The sequence below is a fragment of the Neltuma alba genome, unplaced genomic scaffold, assembly GCF_004799145.2.
Source record: "Neltuma alba isolate B1F8T4 unplaced genomic scaffold, ASM479914v2 tig00011439_pilon, whole genome shotgun sequence".
In the NCBI taxonomy this organism is placed as follows: Eukaryota; Viridiplantae; Streptophyta; class Magnoliopsida; order Fabales; family Fabaceae; genus Neltuma; species Neltuma alba.
In genome coordinates, this window is record NW_021636121.1 from 70,228 (window position 1) to 88,242 (window position 18,015).

General features: G+C 34.8%; 3 protein-coding genes across 3 annotated transcripts; 1 reads left to right on the plus strand and 2 right to left on the minus strand.

Moving 5' to 3' along the window:
- The first annotated feature begins 1,352 nt into the window (after nt 1–1,352).
- LOC114713612 (uncharacterized) lies at nt 1,353–5,779 on the plus strand. The gene is made up of 5 exons (XM_028898283.1): nt 1,353–1,406; nt 2,621–2,961; nt 3,493–3,651; nt 4,376–4,484; nt 5,339–5,779. Exons 1-5 carry the CDS (start codon nt 1,388–1,390, stop codon nt 5,548–5,550), a joined length of 840 nt encoding a protein of 279 aa, XP_028754116.1. The 5' UTR covers nt 1,353–1,387; the 3' UTR covers nt 5,551–5,779.
- A 590-nt stretch (nt 5,780–6,369) lies between these two features.
- LOC114713590 (transcription factor DUO1-like) lies at nt 6,370–8,325 on the minus strand. Its single transcript, XM_028898257.1, has 3 exons — nt 8,129–8,325; nt 7,697–7,934; nt 6,370–7,048 (listed from the first exon to the last, which is right to left on the minus strand). The coding sequence occupies exons 1-3, from the start codon at nt 8,323–8,325 to the stop codon at nt 6,506–6,508; spliced, it is 978 nt and encodes a 325-aa protein (XP_028754090.1). The 3' UTR covers nt 6,370–6,505.
- Nucleotides 8,326–10,940: 2,615 nt separating this feature from the next.
- LOC114713591 (transcription termination factor MTEF18, mitochondrial) lies at nt 10,941–13,041 on the minus strand. The gene is made up of 2 exons (XM_028898258.1): nt 11,615–13,041; nt 10,941–11,169 (listed from the first exon to the last, which is right to left on the minus strand). Exons 1-2 carry the CDS (start codon nt 12,925–12,927, stop codon nt 10,941–10,943), a joined length of 1,542 nt encoding a protein of 513 aa, XP_028754091.1. The 5' UTR covers nt 12,928–13,041.
- Nucleotides 13,042–18,015: the final 4,974 nt, after the last annotated feature.

The window sequence follows — 18,015 nt, forward strand, 5'->3', positions numbered from 1 at the left end:
AAAAGAGAGGGATAATATACCGGAACATGATACCCCTGTCTTGCATTCTGTCTCATTCTGAAAGTTTTTGGGACTAAACTATCCCATCTCAAAATGATTGGATCGGGACAGGACGCAATTGAACATTCCTATAAAATACTATCTCTAATTTTAATTATAAAATTTAGTTTGCAGTTTTTTTTTTGACCAAGAAATTTAGTTTGCAGTTTAAATTATAGGGAAAACCATATTGGAGGTACCTATACTTTCTCTCAATTTTTAATTTGGTACCTATGTGTTTTTTTCCCTTTAATTAAACATTTAATTTTATCTTTTTAGCAATATTAGCTCTTATGACTTTGTTCTATTGATATTTTTAGTCTCTACATAAGAATTAATGATGTTAATAGAGTAAAATTAAAGATTTAGTTAAGAACAAAAAACACATAGGTACCAAATTGAAAATTGAGAGAAAGTATAGGTACCTCCAATATGGTTTTCCCTAAATTATATTATAAATTACATATATTATTAAAAAGAATAGTACCTAAAGAGGTGTATCCAAGACCCGGACCATCATCATGTGAATAATAGTTGTTAAGATCACATAAAAATAGTTGGAGACCAGGCTTGACATGACATTTTTTATTTTTCTCCTATTTGAGCCAATCTGTTGCGGAGTGCCACACGCAAGATTGATTAGCCGTAGAAAGATGGCCTTGTGGGTTGATGTTGTGGGGCCCGTAAAGAAGCAATAGGTGAATCAAAGCAATGAAAAATCCAGTAACTTCATGAAGCAATAACAGCGAAAAAGTAGGAGAAAGTGTTTACGCAAAGAAGAAGCAGTCCAAGTCAACGAAAATGGCTGACTTCATGGGGAAATAAACAGTTAAAAGTTACTTACCCAGTGCCCACCGTGACTTTTCTAAACAGTCCCCAATTTGTAGCTATTTACAATTTCCTGACATCGCCATTATCACGAAGCTTCCAGGAAACCCTCTTCTTTTCTTCTGGGCCACATCGATCTGTTTTCAACCTAACTTAATTAAAATAATAATTATAATTCCTTCTTCTTCTTCTTCATCATTGTTATTATTGTCACTTGGGATTCTCAGGAATTTCGCAGTTCGAACCTTTGATTTGCATTTTGCAGCAAGATCATCTTCTTATTTATTCTGGTGTTGGATCTCTCCTTTCTGTGTGCTGCGTGCGTCCTCATGCTTCGTCTGTTTCGCTTTCATCACTCCGTGTTCCTCGGTCGCTGCGGAATCTCCAAGAAGGTGCATGACTTTGAAAATTCGAACCATTTCTATTTTTGGTAATTCGATACCTTGTTGTTCTGTTAATTAACGGTGTTTATTACCATTGATTCGGTCAACCGTGTTGGTTGTTTCAGCAAGGCTTCAGAATGGCTGCTTCTCTCCCGGGTACGCCGGGCTTTCGTTTTCCTCTTTTGTTCCGTTTATAAAGGGTTAATCGTCTTCACAGCTCGTTCTAATTTTACTTCTAAAAGTTAAATTTGATTTAACTTTGGTCTTTAAAATTTTATCTTATTTTGATTTTAGCCCTCATTTTAGAGGAAAATACATTGTCTTAAGGAGTAGAACTATTCATATAATCTAAAACGAAATCAAATTTCAAGAACAAAAATTAATATGATATTAAATTTTAGAGGTCAAATTAAAATGACATTGGATTTCAAATTATAAATTATGTATGCTCTATTCATGTCTTTATAGTTTTTTTCTTTTTTTTTGTGAATAATTACAATTTTTTCAATTATAAATATTAATCTATATACTCATAATTTATTAATTAGGATTTATGTAGACACTAACTAAAGAATAAGTAAGTTACCACAAAATATAAAAATGAAAATATTTTTTTAAATAAAATGATGGAATGAAACTTATTTATATTAACATTAAAATAAATTATTATACTCATAAGCATCTCTTTGTTTTTTTTTATCTAAATCATATGACATATAAATTCGGAAAAATATAATATGTATGTCCTTATAATTTCACTTCATTTTTAAAGGAGTCCTTTTTATTTATTATTTCTTTTGTTAGATTCTTATAATTTTTCTAATTATAATTATTGGTTACTATATTCATAATTTGTTAATTGGAAAGAGAAAAGCATTAATAGTTGATGTAGCTTTTGTTTAACACACGTTTTAATTAATTTTGGCACATGATCAAGCTATTATATTATTCACAAATTAGTTATTTTAATTCTTATATTAAAAATTAAAGCGAGTATATTTTTTCTTTCCAGACATATCAAGGACTTAAAAAGTATTCTTCCGGTTCTAAATATAAGACTTTTTTTATAGTGTAAATTATACTATAAAAGAGGTCTTGTATCGGAGGAATGAGTTATACCATGAGCACCTGGTGAATAATATGATTTTAAATAATATCTCTTGGAAGTTCGCACTTTTTAAATTCTATACCTTTTGCGGCTTTTTTGGGTGGGAAAGAGCCTATCCTTGTTCCATGAAATTTTATAGTAGTTTCCCTCTTATTTAGAATTCCAACTCCTTTAAGTTATAAAACTCTCCAATTCTTCATTCCCTCTTCAGTCTAAACCTCTCATACATTCACTCTCTTTTATGTTTTTTTTATTTTTGTAGATTCTATGGGAATTGATTCAAAAATGTGTTCGCCTGATTTCTACCAAAATGTTATCGTAATGAGACATGGTGAACGGATGGATAACTTCGAACCCTTATGGGCCTCCACTGCGACCCGACCATGGGACCCACCCTTGTTTCGAGACGGCTGGGTTCGCGCGCTAGAAACGGGTCGGACCCTCAGGAAAACTCTCGGGTTTCCTATCAATCGGGTCTTTGTCTCCCCCTTCCTTCGCTGCGTTCAGACTGCTTCCCAAGTTGTTACTGCTCTCTGTGCTGTCCGTGACGACACCAGTACCCTCTCTAGCCATGCCATGCCCATTGATCCATCCAAAGTCAAGGTTCGATTTTTCCTCCTTAAAGGACTGTATTTCATAAATATCATAAATTTGTTTGGAGTAATATTTGATCGAATTTGGGTTTTAATTGCTTTGGGGGGGGGGGGGGGAAGGAATTTTGGTTTCAACTCTTGTAATTTCAAATAGCTGGTTTTGACCCTTGTGTTTAAAAATGGAGTCAAAGTCAAGACTCATTACAAGTATAGAATTAAACATAAGACTCGAAAATTATGAAACTATAGCAGCAAAACCAAGCTTTAAAATGATAGAGACTGAAACCAAAATTCAATAAACTATAAGTACTAGCAATGATGCCAAGTCAATTTGTTTCATATCAACATTATATTTGGGTCAAACGAAATCTCGAAGGTATAATCGCCCCCCCCCCAAAAAAAAAAAGGTTTGGTTTCCTAACTTTGAATTACCAAGAAAGATGTCTGTATATTATGGAGACTTGGAGAGTTTTAGCTTAGATTTATGTAGGTAAAAATTGTGATTGATTGTGATGGATCTCACATGCACCAAATTGTGCAGGTATCGGTTGAATATGGACTGTGTGAGATGATGAACAGTACAGGAATCAGACCTGGGGTGGCTCCAAAAGATGGAAATTTTAGTATGGATATATCGAAGTGTGAAGCCTTGCTCCCTGCAGGAACAGTGGATGATAAAGCAGAAAGATTGTATCAAGAGGTACAGAGCAATAGTTATCTCTTTTTTCTGCCGACAATATCAAAGGCTTCGCTAAACAGAAGTCAAAAGTTAGAACAAAAAAGAAACACAGAGAGATGGATAGGAATGGGACTTTCTGCCCATTGTTTGACATGCAGCATGAAATGGAATCTAAAAGGTGATGTATTGAACAAAAGTAATATTTTAAAGGGTTAATATACATTTTTGTCCCTCAAATTTACCTTCATTTTGATTTTAATCTCTTAAATTTCAAATTATAGGTTTTGGTCTCTGAAGTTTCTTTTTATTTATAACATTAGTACTTATAATCAAATAAAACTTAGACCGTTTTGCCTCTTGAGGGACCAAATCTATAATTTGAAATTTGAGAAACTTTTTGGTCAAAAAAAAAACTTGAGAGACTAAAATCAAAATGAGAGCAAACTTAGAGGACAAAAAATTATATTAATCCTATTTTTAAATGTGAAACGTCATATATGTTCTTAAATAAAAATTAATAAAAAATGATATTGTTGAATAATGATTACAGAACCATGACGGACATCTCACGTCTTAGTTGTCATGCGATGAAAGAGTCATTTTTCCTAGTGTAAACCCAAGCAGGGCCTTCTTCCCATGTCTTTATTTCTATTCTTACTTTTTTTTACTCCCCTTCTTCAAGGGTTCCATGCTAATGCAAATGTGTAACTTGCTGATGAAAACCATATTTATTGATAAACTGCAGTTGCCAAAGTGGGAGGAGCCTATTTTGAGCACGAGGGCTAGATATGAGCAAGTATTCAAGGACCTTGCAGATAAATATCCTACTGAGAACTTGTTGCTCATCACACATGGTAATATACTTCTCTTCATTACTTGGACAGATTGTTGGATTCCTTGAAGGATCAAATCAGATCTTTTGTTGAGTCTCTCCCTTATGAGATTGTAGCTGTTGAACCCATCAAACGACTCAGAAAAGAGGGGGAAAATATCATATTAAAACACATAATTTCACTTGGTTTTGATCTAAGATGCTGGGATACGCAGTTTGACTCAAAACATTGCTTTTTATGGTCAAAGCACGCGTCCTTTCATCTCATCTTAATCATAATGCACTATTGCAGCAACTGAAATTCCGTGTTTGGATCTTACCTTTTGCCCCAAGGGAAGATCTGATTTGAAAGGGCCATCATTCTATCTAACAAAGACACTTTTTAGTTTTGAATTCAAGTTTTTCTATTCTTTTTCATATGGTAAAATACTGACTACCTCAGGGCTTACTTGGAAAAGAAGAATTTCCCTTTCTTACCTTATAAAGCATTTTGAGATTACGCTTGACAAAATTGCTGATTAAGGCCAAGTTTGGTGGTCAAATGCGTAAAACTCGGTTTGTTGCACGTATCAATTGCAAAAGTTTCTTGGGGAAGGGGATTCAAATTTTGCCTTTTGAGTAGTTTCTCATGTCTTGTAACGAATATGTGAGATACAATTATAGCTCTAGTTTGTTTAGTTGCACTTTTAGTTCTTCTATTTTAGCAGAGATGCTAATTTAGCCCCTCTAGTTTCCATAACAGTTTACACTGACGTTTCTCCTCAACTATCTCATTAGAATTTTTTTGTCTTTACTTAAATGATGAGTTATAATGCTTATTTCCTTTCGGAAGTGAAGTGTCCAATAAGAAGTAAAGGAATTGTATCTGAATCGCAGGGGAAGGAGTTCAAGTGGCTCTTTCTGCATTCGAAAAAGATGCACAAGTGACTAAAATAGAGTACTGTGCTTATGTGAAACTGAGGCGTCCTGTTTTCCAGAGAGACCACTCATTTACTGCTGGAGAGTTCAATGTGCTTAATATTTCTGGTCAATCTGGCATCACTTATTCTCTTCCAAATTCTTCCACCACTCACATCGATGAAGTTTGATAATGATTCTCACTTGAAGTCTGAGAATTTTATATTGCAAATTTAGAATCCTCCTAAGTGGATGCTGTTTTGAATTAAGAAGCCAAAACGAAATGGCATTCTTCATTTTCCTTTTTTTTTTTTTTTAATCCCCATTCATGTTTTGTGGCGTGTGTAATTTTTCCCATCGCAAGGACATTGAAATAAGTAAATGGCTCCTAATTCAGCAAAGTTTTTATGGTCCTATCAATTTTCTGGTATTTATTTGAACGTTTTATATTATTATTATTATTATTATTATTATTATTATTATTATTATTTAATTAAGATGATCAGTTCCAAATTTTCGTTGGAAAGTTACACTCTCTTTTTTTTTCCTTTTTAATCGTTAATATATATAAATAATAAAATTTAAACCATCCAAAATAAAAATTTGGTCACTTTTGATGATATAGAAGGGATCCAAGCTTGTATAGGAATAGGGAGTTAATAACAAATTTAGACATTACTTGACCCAGAATCATTTTGAGAAATGAAACATGATAGTTGCCATCAAACTTCTACTGAATTTCCATCAAACTTCTACAGAATTTATATTTACCATTCACTACAATTTATAATGGAAATTATAATTATAAAGTGAACTAAAATACTAATGAAATTTAAAAGATAGCAGTAATCTTGAATTACGCAAAAATAAACAACTTTGATTGTTTGAACTCAAGAAGTAACTTTACTTAAGAAAAGTATTACAGATAGTTCCATCCATTTTCAGACAAATTGTTCAAGTAAATCAAGAACATCAACAAAGACAACACCAACATTCGAACTTTGTGGTCATTCCTACAAGTGATCTTCAAGCATATCACGCCATGACGACTAAATATTACATACATAAATATATAGAACTAGCAAGATAAAATATGCAGTGTGTGTATGTTTTTGTACGTGTTTGTGAAGAAGTACACATAAGTCATCACAGCTCTGATGATGATGGGCTTGGAGGTAGCTGAGGATGATCAAACATATCATCTGGAAAATCATCAAAGAAGCATTCAGGGTTTGTGGGGTTGTTCCCATTTGGACCCCTCGTCCCAATTCTACAACTTCCTGATGGATCATAGAAAGGAAACCCTAAAAATGGAATCTGTGTTCCTATTCCAAGTTCTGAGGCATCATCATCCATAGGGTCCCCTACTAATCCCAATTCATCAATGAAACCAGCAGACTCATTAGATCTGGCCAAGAAAAGATCTTGACTTTCCATTGAGAATGGAAAAATCTGCGGGAAACCAATTCCTGAGCTTATGTCAGTGCTCATGTAGCTCTCAAACGATGTCGCAAACTCTTCTTTGATCGAATTGACTGTGTCAGAACTCGAGGGATTGGTGGAGTTCATGAGATCTTGCAATGGCACCATCTTTATGACCTCTGAATTCTCAGTAGTAAAGGATGATGAGCGTGGCTGATGAGCTTTTGATGATGATTCTTCCACAGATGAAGAACTGAACTTACGAGCCTAGAAAACCAATGAATAAAAGAAAGTCATATGCAAATATTAGAAACTTCAATGAGGAAACATAACCAATATATAGGCATTTGCAGTATACCTCTGTGCATCCTCAGTGCAAACAATTTATGGATATGGCAACTCAAGAAACTGACCCAGTTCCCACACAACCGGTAAGACTCTCCATGCAGAATTGAGAAGCCAGATAGTGACCCAAACAGATACGAGACTCACTCAAGTTTCTAGTCCACTTTCATTATATAGTTCAGTTTAACACAGTAGTCAAGAAGACCATGAAGCATAGTTATATAATATCCAATGTGTGACCTATACTGACTTGACATAATGTACACTCCTACTAATGAACATCATTACATTACGGTATCATGTCTGCGTCGAATAATTCCTGGCGTGAAGAAAAATAAAGCCAAAGCAGAGAACTAGAATTCCAGAATTGCCCTAACCATTGACTAGAACAAATGGGGAAAAAAGATAGGAAGAACCAAGGAATTGCTATAAGAAACCCCAAACACTTAATCTTTGAACTTCAATGAAATTTTAAATCAAACATCGATGGAATAACAAAAGGACTGTAATACATGATTCTAAAATATCATACTTAGATTAAAAGACCGACAAGAAAAATACCTCAATTACCTCCAGAGGGGAAACATTGTGGAAACTGGGGACTTCATTTTTGTTCTTGTAGGATTTAGATGATGGCGGTGAAGAATGCAGAATCCTAGCGATCCTCTTTCGCCTACTACTCCAGAAATTCTTGACATCATTATCTGTTCTTCCTGGCAAATAAGACGCAATCTTGGCCCATCTGTTCCCAAATTGTGCTTGCAACTCAATCACCACCCTCTCCTCCTCCAGCGAAAATTTGCATCCACTAATTCAAAAAAACAAAACCCCATCAAATAATTTCAACTATAAGCTTAAACACTCAAATCTGAATCAACACAGCAACAACAGAGAACAACCCAGTAATTAAACGTGTTGTTTTTTGTATAGACTCAAACAGAACTTTCATCAAACAGCAAATAGACTAGATGATGCATATAGAAAAGAGGAATGAGTAAATACCTCTTGAGGTTTGGACGAAGCTTATTGACCCAACGAAGACGACAAGACTTGCCGGTGCGTTGAAGAAGGCCCTTGGATCGAATGGAGCTCCAGTCTCTGGGGCCATACTTGTTGACATGGCTTAGAAGCACTTCGTCTTCCTCGGCTTTCCATGGCCCTTTCCTTATAGGCCCTTGATCCTTCTTCTTCACTTGCATTATTCTCTGCAAAACCTCTCTCTCTCTGAAGTCTGAACAATGTCTTTTTCTCTGCGTGTGTTCTGTTTTCTCTCTGGACTCTGGAGTTCTATGTGACGGTTTTGGCGGTTACTTCCACTTCCCCTCCATTACTAAGCCCACGTTCCTGAAAAATCGCATTTCAAAATGATTGTGGAATGACCAAATTGCCCTCTTCAAGCTTGGACTATTGGAGGAGTGGGATTTCGGGCTGATTTGTTGTTTGCGGGTCATAGATTTCAACTCTTTTTGGGACGAGCTAGTAATTATCAATTAGTATAAAATAAATTCCTTTTGTTAAAAAAATTAATTCTTTTTTGCCCCTGAAAAACTACTTTGGATTAATATAATATTTAGTTGTTATAATTTATCCTCATTTTTCCCTATAGTTTATATGCTTTGATTCTTTCAGAAGTAAAATAATCCAGATTTTTATTAAAATATAAGGATTAACATTTTTTATAGAAAAAATTAAGGGCCAAAATCTATGATTTAAAATTATAAGAAGCAAAACTAAAATGACGACAAACTATAAATACAAGACATTGTATCAACCCAATTCTTTTATTAGCTAACACCTCATTTTAGTTGTTTACCGTTGGAAATTTTTAATTTTAATGAGTAATTAAAGCATCTTCTCAGTCCAAGTCTTCACCAATATAGTATTTCACAATTTAATCCTGGCGTATTATTCTTAAAATATAGATATTTTACCATTATTAAACCAAATACTAGTGTGGTTGAGACTAAACCAAACCGAAAGCTCAAACTAGTCTTAATCATCAATTGGCAATTATAACATGCTGTTTCACATTGTTAGATCACTCCACGGATTTAGCCATTTAGGCCTCATTTGGAGTTACATTTAAAATCAATTGTAAGCGCATTTTACATAAAATGAAATAAACCTCTCTCATATATTTACATATGTAAATTATGATTGAAAAATTGTTTATAAGCTATTCTAAGTGAGTTCTTAATTGATTTAAGTCGCTTTGAGTTGAGATTTAAACTGAAAATCAACAAGTAACTGAGAATTGAGAGCGGTTTGAAGACAGTTAGTCAAGTCGCCGGGGGGGAAGACGAAATTGGAATAAGAGAAAGAAAACCAGAAGGAAAAAAAAATCTAATTCCTAATTTTATTTTAAAATGGATCTTCTTTTATGAGTATGACCGTCGCTTGTATAAACCCCAACACAAAATGCAACGATGTTTGAAAGCTCTGCTAGTCCTTGGAAAGTTCAACAGAACTCGTTGTCTTTGCTCTGATGGATCCAACACAAATGGATCCATCCTTCATTCCTGCTTTATATGTCTTTGCCCAGCCTCGGTGGTGGATGACAAACCAATAGGTCCCTAAAAGTTATAGCAAAAGCTCTCAAAGCTTGCTGGAACCTTCAATAGAGGCTCAAAGTCTGAGGTAATAACAATCTCTTCATCATCAACTTTTACTGTGTTCAAGATCTCCTCTTTGCTCACCAGAATGGCCTTTGCTCGGTTGGGAATGCATTGTTCGAGATCAATCTATTGTCTACTTTGGCGTATGGGGACTGATCAAAGAATAGAATATGCAGTGGCTACTTGAGGGTAAATGGATACCATTTCTTCAAGATTCCAAACTTGGAATGCGATGCTTTTATCACAAGCGGATGGGTTATATCTTTGATAAATCCACCATAGCTTCCATGCTCAACTACCAGTTGACTTACCTGAAGTTATCTTAAAATTGGTCTTTTTACTTGGACTCTGTTTGTAGTAATTTCTTCAAGGGGCAGTTTTCTGATGGGAAAAGAATACATCTGAAAAAATGGGAGGTTCGGTTAAGTTCAGCTTATGAGATAATTATGACTTTTGGTCTATAATTGATTTTGGCATGTGTATAGGAGGGATGTTTGGTAGCTTATAAAACCACCATGATTTTTTTATTCATAATTGATTTTGATATGTATAAATTCTCAGAGTAAATGAAATTTTGCTGCTTCAGCATGATATGACCTGACTTACCATTTAAGAAAACTGTTATACAAATATTAAAAACATTTGAAATAAATAAATTCATACCAGCAATGACTACCATAAGAAAAGCAACCCACAATGCCAAATTACCACCAACGTTATACAGACAACACAAGATGTGGAGTTTCTATCAAGCCTGTATTATTAATATCCTAGCCCTTCTATTTTATCAGCATACAGAACTGCTTCTATCAGCGTTGGAGACCCCAAAAAAAATGCTCCTAAAATAATTTCCCAAATAAATAAATCTTGTAGTTGCCTTATGTTTTTTCCCCCACTTTTTTTGAAAAAAGAATTAGATCCTATTACTACTTCATATATAACTTCAGGGATAAAAGTTTAGAACCATAAAAGAGAACGGCACTTCCATGTCAGCTGTCAACTCCATGACAGTAAATATACAATCTTCATAACTTTTCCGCCGTATACAATTAACATCTAAGAATATAAAGAAGCAAGATGTTCATATGAAAATATGACAAAGGTTATAATTGGCCTACTTACGTCTCATCTAATATAATCAGTCTGCAGAAGGATGAACAAAGATTCACATCATTAGGGGTTAGCATCTCTCAAAAATCTTAACACTTAGGATCTTTTAAACGGAAACGCAGCCTTGCAAGATAAGATATTCCCAGTTCCTTCTTAACAACTCTGTCACAAGTTTGAACCCTGGCTGCTGCCTTGCACAGACAGCAATTCACATTCCTCCATGAGCCCTCAGGGCAAGGGGTGCTAGGGACGCCATTGATGGAGCATAATCCAGACAAGGGAAAAACAAAAAACAAGCTGCCAGAGCATATGAAGAATCTGTACAAAATCAGTCAGAATATGTCCCTCGGTTCATTCACAATACATGGGCAACAACTAATGATTATAAGAATTAGTGTTTGGAGGTACATAGAATTGCTCAAACCAATGTTTCGGAGCAGCTGGGTGAATTTTGTAAGCTATATCTACAAATTGATTGTTGCTTCTAGAAATCACAGTTGTGATGGTATACTTTTCTCCAAACAGACCTTTTTCTTTAAGCCACATGTGGAATCCGTACCTAGGCTTAATTCGGTTCTCTAGATTATAATACAAAAGTGCCGCCAAAGGAGTCAGACACTGTAAAGGGATTCCCATTTCCTGACAGAAGAATTTCACCTTCTCATCCATAACTTGAGATTTTTGGTTTAGAATTTTAGGTGCTTTTTTCACCATGATACAGAGCTTTGAGAATTCAAACCCTAAATGCAGAAGGAATTCAAACCTTTTCTGTAACTTCCAACTATAGCCATGCAAGTAAGCTGCAATGTCTATAGTTACAGCATTTTCTCCAAAGCCCAAGCCATGTAAGAAATTCAATTTGCTCAACATATGATTTCGGGAACTGGAAGCACAAATCATCGTTAAGCCGGCTTGATACTCTTTATCCTTCTCTTCATTAGGATGGGTTGCAAGATAACTTATTAACAAGTTATGATTTCCATCCTTCATCTTGTTGAAGAACCATCCATGTAAATCCAAAGCTCTCATTACATTAGGCAGATTATCCATCTTGTTCGTCCCCAATACATGATCATATTTTTTACTAACATCCTCCAGAATTTTAGGGCTCAAGCCAAAGTGTTTCAATAGCTTTGATACAGAAACCACTGGCATCTGCAAATCAAGATTCAACAACTCTGGGGCTTTTAAAAGTAAAAGTGCTACTTCCTCTTTTTGGACACCAAATCTACAGAAATACTCTGCCTTTTGAATCAACTCATCTTCTCCATATTCAATAAAGATGGTTTTTGCCCTTCCCATGAGCTCCCCTAACTTTCCCTTCTCACCATTTAAATTATAGAACACCCGAATTTTTCTACATACTTCATGCCAAGAATCTATATTTCCTTCGACATATCTTGCCAATTCAAAATCAAAAAACACTGACTTCAGATCAGTAAACAGGCCATCAATTTCGCCATCAACCTCTTCACCTTCCTTACCCAAGATATTGGGGAAAGCTAGACATATACCAACCACTTCAACATTACCAAACCCGCGCTTCTTAAACTCATAGAGTTTAGACCCCAACTCTTTGGAACTTCTCCTGAACACGGAACTACATTCCTTATACAAGTTACCCAGCTTATCCCACGGAAACCCAAAAAATGAAAGGGCGCGAGCTGCCTCCAGAAGTGACCCATCTTCAGAAAAGAAGACCTTATTCGGAGGCAACAACTCAGAAACGCCATTATTGTAGTCTATGCCTATGCTTTCAAAGAAAAATTCGAACTCATCGATGGGGTTGTACCTGAGGTATTTCTCGAAATTTCTCGAGAAAGTGGAGGCCGAGAAATCCACCTTCACAATGAGGTTAACGAGGGAAAGGAGGGAGTTCTTTGCAATCTGATCCGCTAACACAAACGGCAAGCATCGAGTTTCGTGAAGGTAATCGGTGAGGACTTTCTGGGCTTCACGGACAGCGAACTTTTGGTACCTTTGGGGGATTTTTGAGGATTTCAGGAGCTTCCTTGTGGTGCTGCTGGTGGTAGAAATGTGGCGGAGGAAGATTTTAGCAAAGGAATTCAGAAACATGCTTGAACAAGCTTTGGTTTCTTCATTATCCAGAATTGATATGGAATTGCGGGGAGGATCATCGGGCCAAAGCCAAGCCAAAACAAGCAAGAAACTGGATTGAATAATTAATTTATCAATAACAAGCCAATATGCCCAATACAATTCTCAAAAAGCACCCGGCTTGGTGGTCTTCTGCTTAAGATTGCGCGCACGCAGTTGCACATAATTAGAGCCGGTAATATAGGTTGGACCCGTCAACTGATCAAAAATGACGGGTTAGGGTTGGCCAAAATGGCCAACCTGTCATTACTTTAAAAAACATAACCCGCACCGCCATAACCCTAACCCGTGACGGGTTGGCCCGCCAACCCACGAGTTAACCCACCTATTTTAAAAAAAAAAAATAACAAAGGCAAAAGTAAAACAAATTTTTACTTCAAACTTTATTGTCATTAGAAATAATTAGATAAAGAAGGTTATTCAGTATTGCTCATTGGTTTCATTGAAAAAAATGTGTGAACTTATGTATTATCATGTTGAAAAATTGGACAATCATATACTATTTGTATTTTATTGTGTTGTAATTTTTATTTAGATGTTTCTAATATTTTATATTATTTCTAGTATTTTTATTTTGTATTATATATAACTGCTAACATTTAAAAAAATAAGAAAAATTTAAAAAAAAAAGCAAGAAAAAAAATAAAATTTTTGGCGGGGCCAACCCACCTTAGTCGGTTAGGGTTGGCAAAATGCCAACTCGTCAGAAAACGGGCCTTTTGAGCCTGCACCGCACAACCCGCAACCCGCCGCGGGCCAACCCACAACCCGCGGGTTGGCCCGTTTTACCAGCCTTACCCATAATCACGTATGTCTCTAATTATGTTTAACTAGAAATGAAAAAATAAAGAAATAAAAATATTATTTTATCAATATTTTGAAAAATATAATAACTTTTTTGACAGTAATAAAAAAATAAATTATTAAATGTAAAATAACTGTTATTTATTTACATATATTAAATGAATGATTAAAGTTTGAAATAGATTCAGGCAAAAAGATTGAAAAAATTTGGATAAAAGATGGATACTTATATTACTAGGTCAAGTTCCCTAATCATTGCATCATTTTATTATAGTTGTTAAAATGTGCATGTATTAAATTCACATATGAATACTTGTAATTTTTGTGTTTCGGCTCTTATAATATAAATTAGAATTGACATATTTTTATATAGATATTTATTATTTTGTTATTTTTATTTGTTTAAATGCGTAAGCGTATTATATATGGATTCACCAATAAAATATAGACACTTATTATTTTAATATTATTAATTGTTAAAATTTATTATATACTCGTGAATTCACTACTCAACATAAGTTCTGTTGCACACTTCTTATCATTCTCATGTGAAGTTTCTAACTTCCTATGATGTATCTCTTTACCATACAAGAATCTGCTTTTTATATGAAAATTGCAAAATCATGCAATTCCCTCACAAGATATTCTTTAAAAAAAAAAAAAAGGGAATCATTTGAATGGTTTTGAACCTTTTGGTGAATGTCTCCTTGGCTGCTCCCAATAGGAGGCAAGAGAGCACCTCTTCGTTTATCTGTTTGTGTTAAATCTCTTTGGTTTGGATGTTTTTAAATAAGGATTTAAGCTTATGCTTTTAATGCTTTTGTTAGTTGGCTTAAGTGTACATTGCATCAATTGCACAAAGGATGGAAGACAACTAGACAAGGCTGGTACTCCTCATGTCCTTAACATAGGATTTAATTAGGAAGTTAATGTTAGTCCTATATGTAAAATTTCTTTCATATGTTGATCAATTTTTTCTCAAATTAACTTTATTGATATTCTTCCAATAATAATTAGGTATGAGAGGGATGGAGAAAATTAAGCTAGATACTTAAGATATTTTAGGGAAAAAAACATATCATATTAACTAACTTAACTAACATTCTTAATCTACTCAAATTAGTTAATAGATCTTAGAATAAGGATCAAAACACTCATTAACATGATTTCAATGAAGGGAAAATAGGGCACCCTCTCACAATCATGAAGGAAAGTTTTGGTATGCTTAAGTTCTCTTCCTTGACTTTCTCCCATAATGAACAATAATGTTGTCATGCTTTAATCACCACATTTAAAACTCGAGCACAGGAATCTTGGATCGGTACTAGGAAAAATAAAAGACATAGCATCGGGTTTTTTGACTTTGTCATGAAATTTTGCGTTTGAAAGGAGGCTCTCCACAAATTTCAATGGCCTCGTTGTTTAGCTCCCCATATTTTTTCTACTCATTGTGTTTAAGGGTTCGTTTTTGTATGAAAGAAGTAGAGGGAAGGGGGGAGAGAGAAAATTTTAATGTGCTCATTTTAAAAAATTGAAATAATAAGGTTAAAATTTTCTAATTGATTTTGCTTCCTCTTTTATCTTATTTTTTTATTAAAATTTTTTGACCCAACTTTTTCTATTTCTTAAAATGAGCTTGTTAAAATTTTTCCTCTCTTTCCTTTCCTTTCATTTCTCTCATACCAAACAGAACCTAGGTATTTTTATCTTAGATTCACCAATATGAATTGACTCAAAAAGAATAGAACCTTTTAAACATAATCTGTATCAACAAGCAATTTATATGTTCTCCACAAAGCTTCTACAGCCTCACAAAAGCCTATACACTATCCCATGTGGTTTGGCAAGATATCATTACCTTTGTAGATTTTTCCCCCCATGGTTTTTGTATGCTCTAATTATGTTGATAGAAGTGATTACATGCTAACAGAAAGAAAGACTAACTAAAAGAGAAGGACTTAGACATCCTAATTAGGCATAAACAGTTTTTCAAAAGGACATTACTATGATGTTGCATGCTTAGCTGCTGCTGAAGCAATTTGATTAGGTTCCCATCCGTAGAGTAGATGTGCAAATCATGAGAGGTAGGCGAGGAGATAATAGCCCGCTTCACTATAAGTAAGGGAGCTCGCCTTAATGCAGATAGATGAATAAACCATTTTAGATGATTTCCTTTATCACAAGAGAATGTATGAAAGGGCTCCCCTTGTTAAAAGATCTTAACTTGGATCCTCAGGAGAGATTTGGAGTTGCAAATTTTCATTGCATGAACCATTATTGTCCAACCATGCCCCATAATGATATCTTGCAACTGAGGTGGAGGAGACTTTGGAGTCCTTCATTGTTGATCCATACAGTGCCACTGACCACCTATTGTATTGGTAGCATATACAATAGAAAGAACTTGGCTTGGGTCAATATGCGCACCTCTAAAGAGGCATTCAATTCTAAAATACCAGATATAATATAAAACCAGACATATGAACTTGCCAAACGCCTTATCTACATGTGACAGTGAATTATGTAGCCATACATCCAGAGAAATTGTTCGATCAGTATTAGATTTAAAGGGTAAATGTGATCCAAACCATATAGCTCTAGACCATGGACAAAGTAGAAACAGATGTTCTCTGGTTTCAACTGTTGGACAGCCAAATAGACAATTGGGATCCACATTTATATGATGTCTAATCATCATATCTTTGACTGGTATGGCATATGTAAGAGCTTCCAAATGAACAAAGCAACAGGAGGGATGAGATAAAAAGCTATTGATTATCTCACAGGAATTATCAAAAATGAGATGAGTACTTACCAGAGTTTTGTAACCATCTGCCACTAAGTACTTATGACAACAATTACTTGTCCACATTAAGCCATCATGACACTGGAGAACTGAAAATGGGATGTGAAGAATCTCTTCTACTATGTTTTTATCATAAAGGAATTTGAGAAGTCACATATTCCAACACCCTTGATTGTGCGGTAACAAGTCGCCCACTGATGTTTTTGTAAATGGGCGGACACACTGCAAAGACCACCAGAGGCGGCTATAGAGGTTGATTTGTGAACCATTTCCTAATTTCCATCCTAGATTATCAAGGATTAACTCTTTAACTCTGCTAATATTTTTCCACATCAGGGACTCTATAGATCGCAAAACCAGTATTCCTTCTTCTTTCTCAAAAACATATTTGAGTTTTATAACTAAAGAAAATAAGGAGTCCTTATCAGCTACGAACAAATGCCAAATATGTTTTGCAAGTAAGGCCTCGTTGAAGACCTTTGTCTTTTTGATGCCAAGGCCACCCTGGCACTTAAGAAGAGAGATCTTATCCCATGCCAATCAATGAATATTTTTCTTGTTATTTTGAGAACCCCAAAAGAAGTTTGCTATTTTCATATCAATTTCATGACTTATATGTAAAGGAAGCTTATAACAAGAGAGAGGATAGACCAACAGAAAGGAAATTGCAGATTTAATCAAGGTTAGTCTACCTGCTTGAGAAAGTAAACGAGCGTGCCAAACTTGCAATTTCGAATCTACTTCATCCAAAATATCCATGTATAATACTAATTTATCTTTTCCAAGATCCATATATTGACCTAAATATTTACCAAATTTGGAAGCAAAGTGAAACCCAAGAATGCCAGAGAGTCGTCTTTTTCCTTCATGGTTGACATTAGGACTGAAGACAATGAGGGATTTCTTTTTATTAACTATTTGTCCTGCTAATTTCCCATATTTATCAAGAATATTAGCTACTAAGCGCATGGAGTTATCATCAGCACACACAAAGAAGATTGTGTCATCTAAAAATAATATATGAGACGGGCCAAAGAATTCTTTGATACTTAAAGCTTTTCCAACTTCCTGTATGTTGTTCCTATAAAATCCAAGCTGAGAGAACATTAGCACATAAAATGCATAAATATGATGATAGTGGGTCCCCTTGTCTTGTTCCACATGTAGGAGTAGAGGATTGAGATGGAGCTCCATTTAATAAAACTTGAAAGGTAGAGGAGGTAACACAAATCATTAACATTTGGATCCATTCTTCTGGAAAAGCCATTCGCAACAAAACTGCATGTAAGAATTGCTAAGAGAGCCAATCAAATGCTCTATCAATATCGATCTAGACAACACACCAGCCTTTTTTTTTTTTTTTTTCCTTGTTGATTTCATTTTAGCTAAAATTTCATTGACTACCAAGATAAGATATTGAATGTGTTTGGCATCAC

What these genes read in the sequence shown, in the direction of transcription:
- LOC114713612 (XM_028898283.1), top strand. An exon ending in TTGATCCATCCAAAGTCAAG is followed by an intron (nt 2,962 to 3,492) that starts GTTCGATTTTTC and finishes CAAATTGTGCAG; the next exon opens with GTATCGGTTGAATATGGACT. An exon ending in CTTGTTGCTCATCACACATG is followed by an intron (nt 4,485 to 5,338) that starts GTAATATACTTC and finishes TCTGAATCGCAG; the next exon opens with GGGAAGGAGTTCAAGTGGCT.
- LOC114713590 (XM_028898257.1), bottom strand. Translation starts at nt 8,325, where the DNA reads ATGCAAGTGAAGAAGAAGGATCAAGGGCCTATAAGGAAAGGGCCATGG. An exon ending in CTTCGTCCAAACCTCAAGAG is followed by an intron (nt 7,935 to 8,128) that starts GTATTTACTCAT and finishes TTTTTGAATTAG; the next exon opens with TGGATGCAAATTTTCGCTGG. An exon ending in ACAATGTTTCCCCTCTGGAG is followed by an intron (nt 7,049 to 7,696) that starts GTAATTGAGGTA and finishes TTGGTTTTCTAG; the next exon opens with GCTCGTAAGTTCAGTTCTTC.
- LOC114713591 (XM_028898258.1), bottom strand. Translation starts at nt 12,927, where the DNA reads ATGTTTCTGAATTCCTTTGCTAAAATCTTCCTCCGCCACATTTCTACC. An exon ending in AGTTGGAAGTTACAGAAAAG is followed by an intron (nt 11,170 to 11,614) that starts GTTTGAATTCCT and finishes GATTTTGTACAG; the next exon opens with ATTCTTCATATGCTCTGGCA.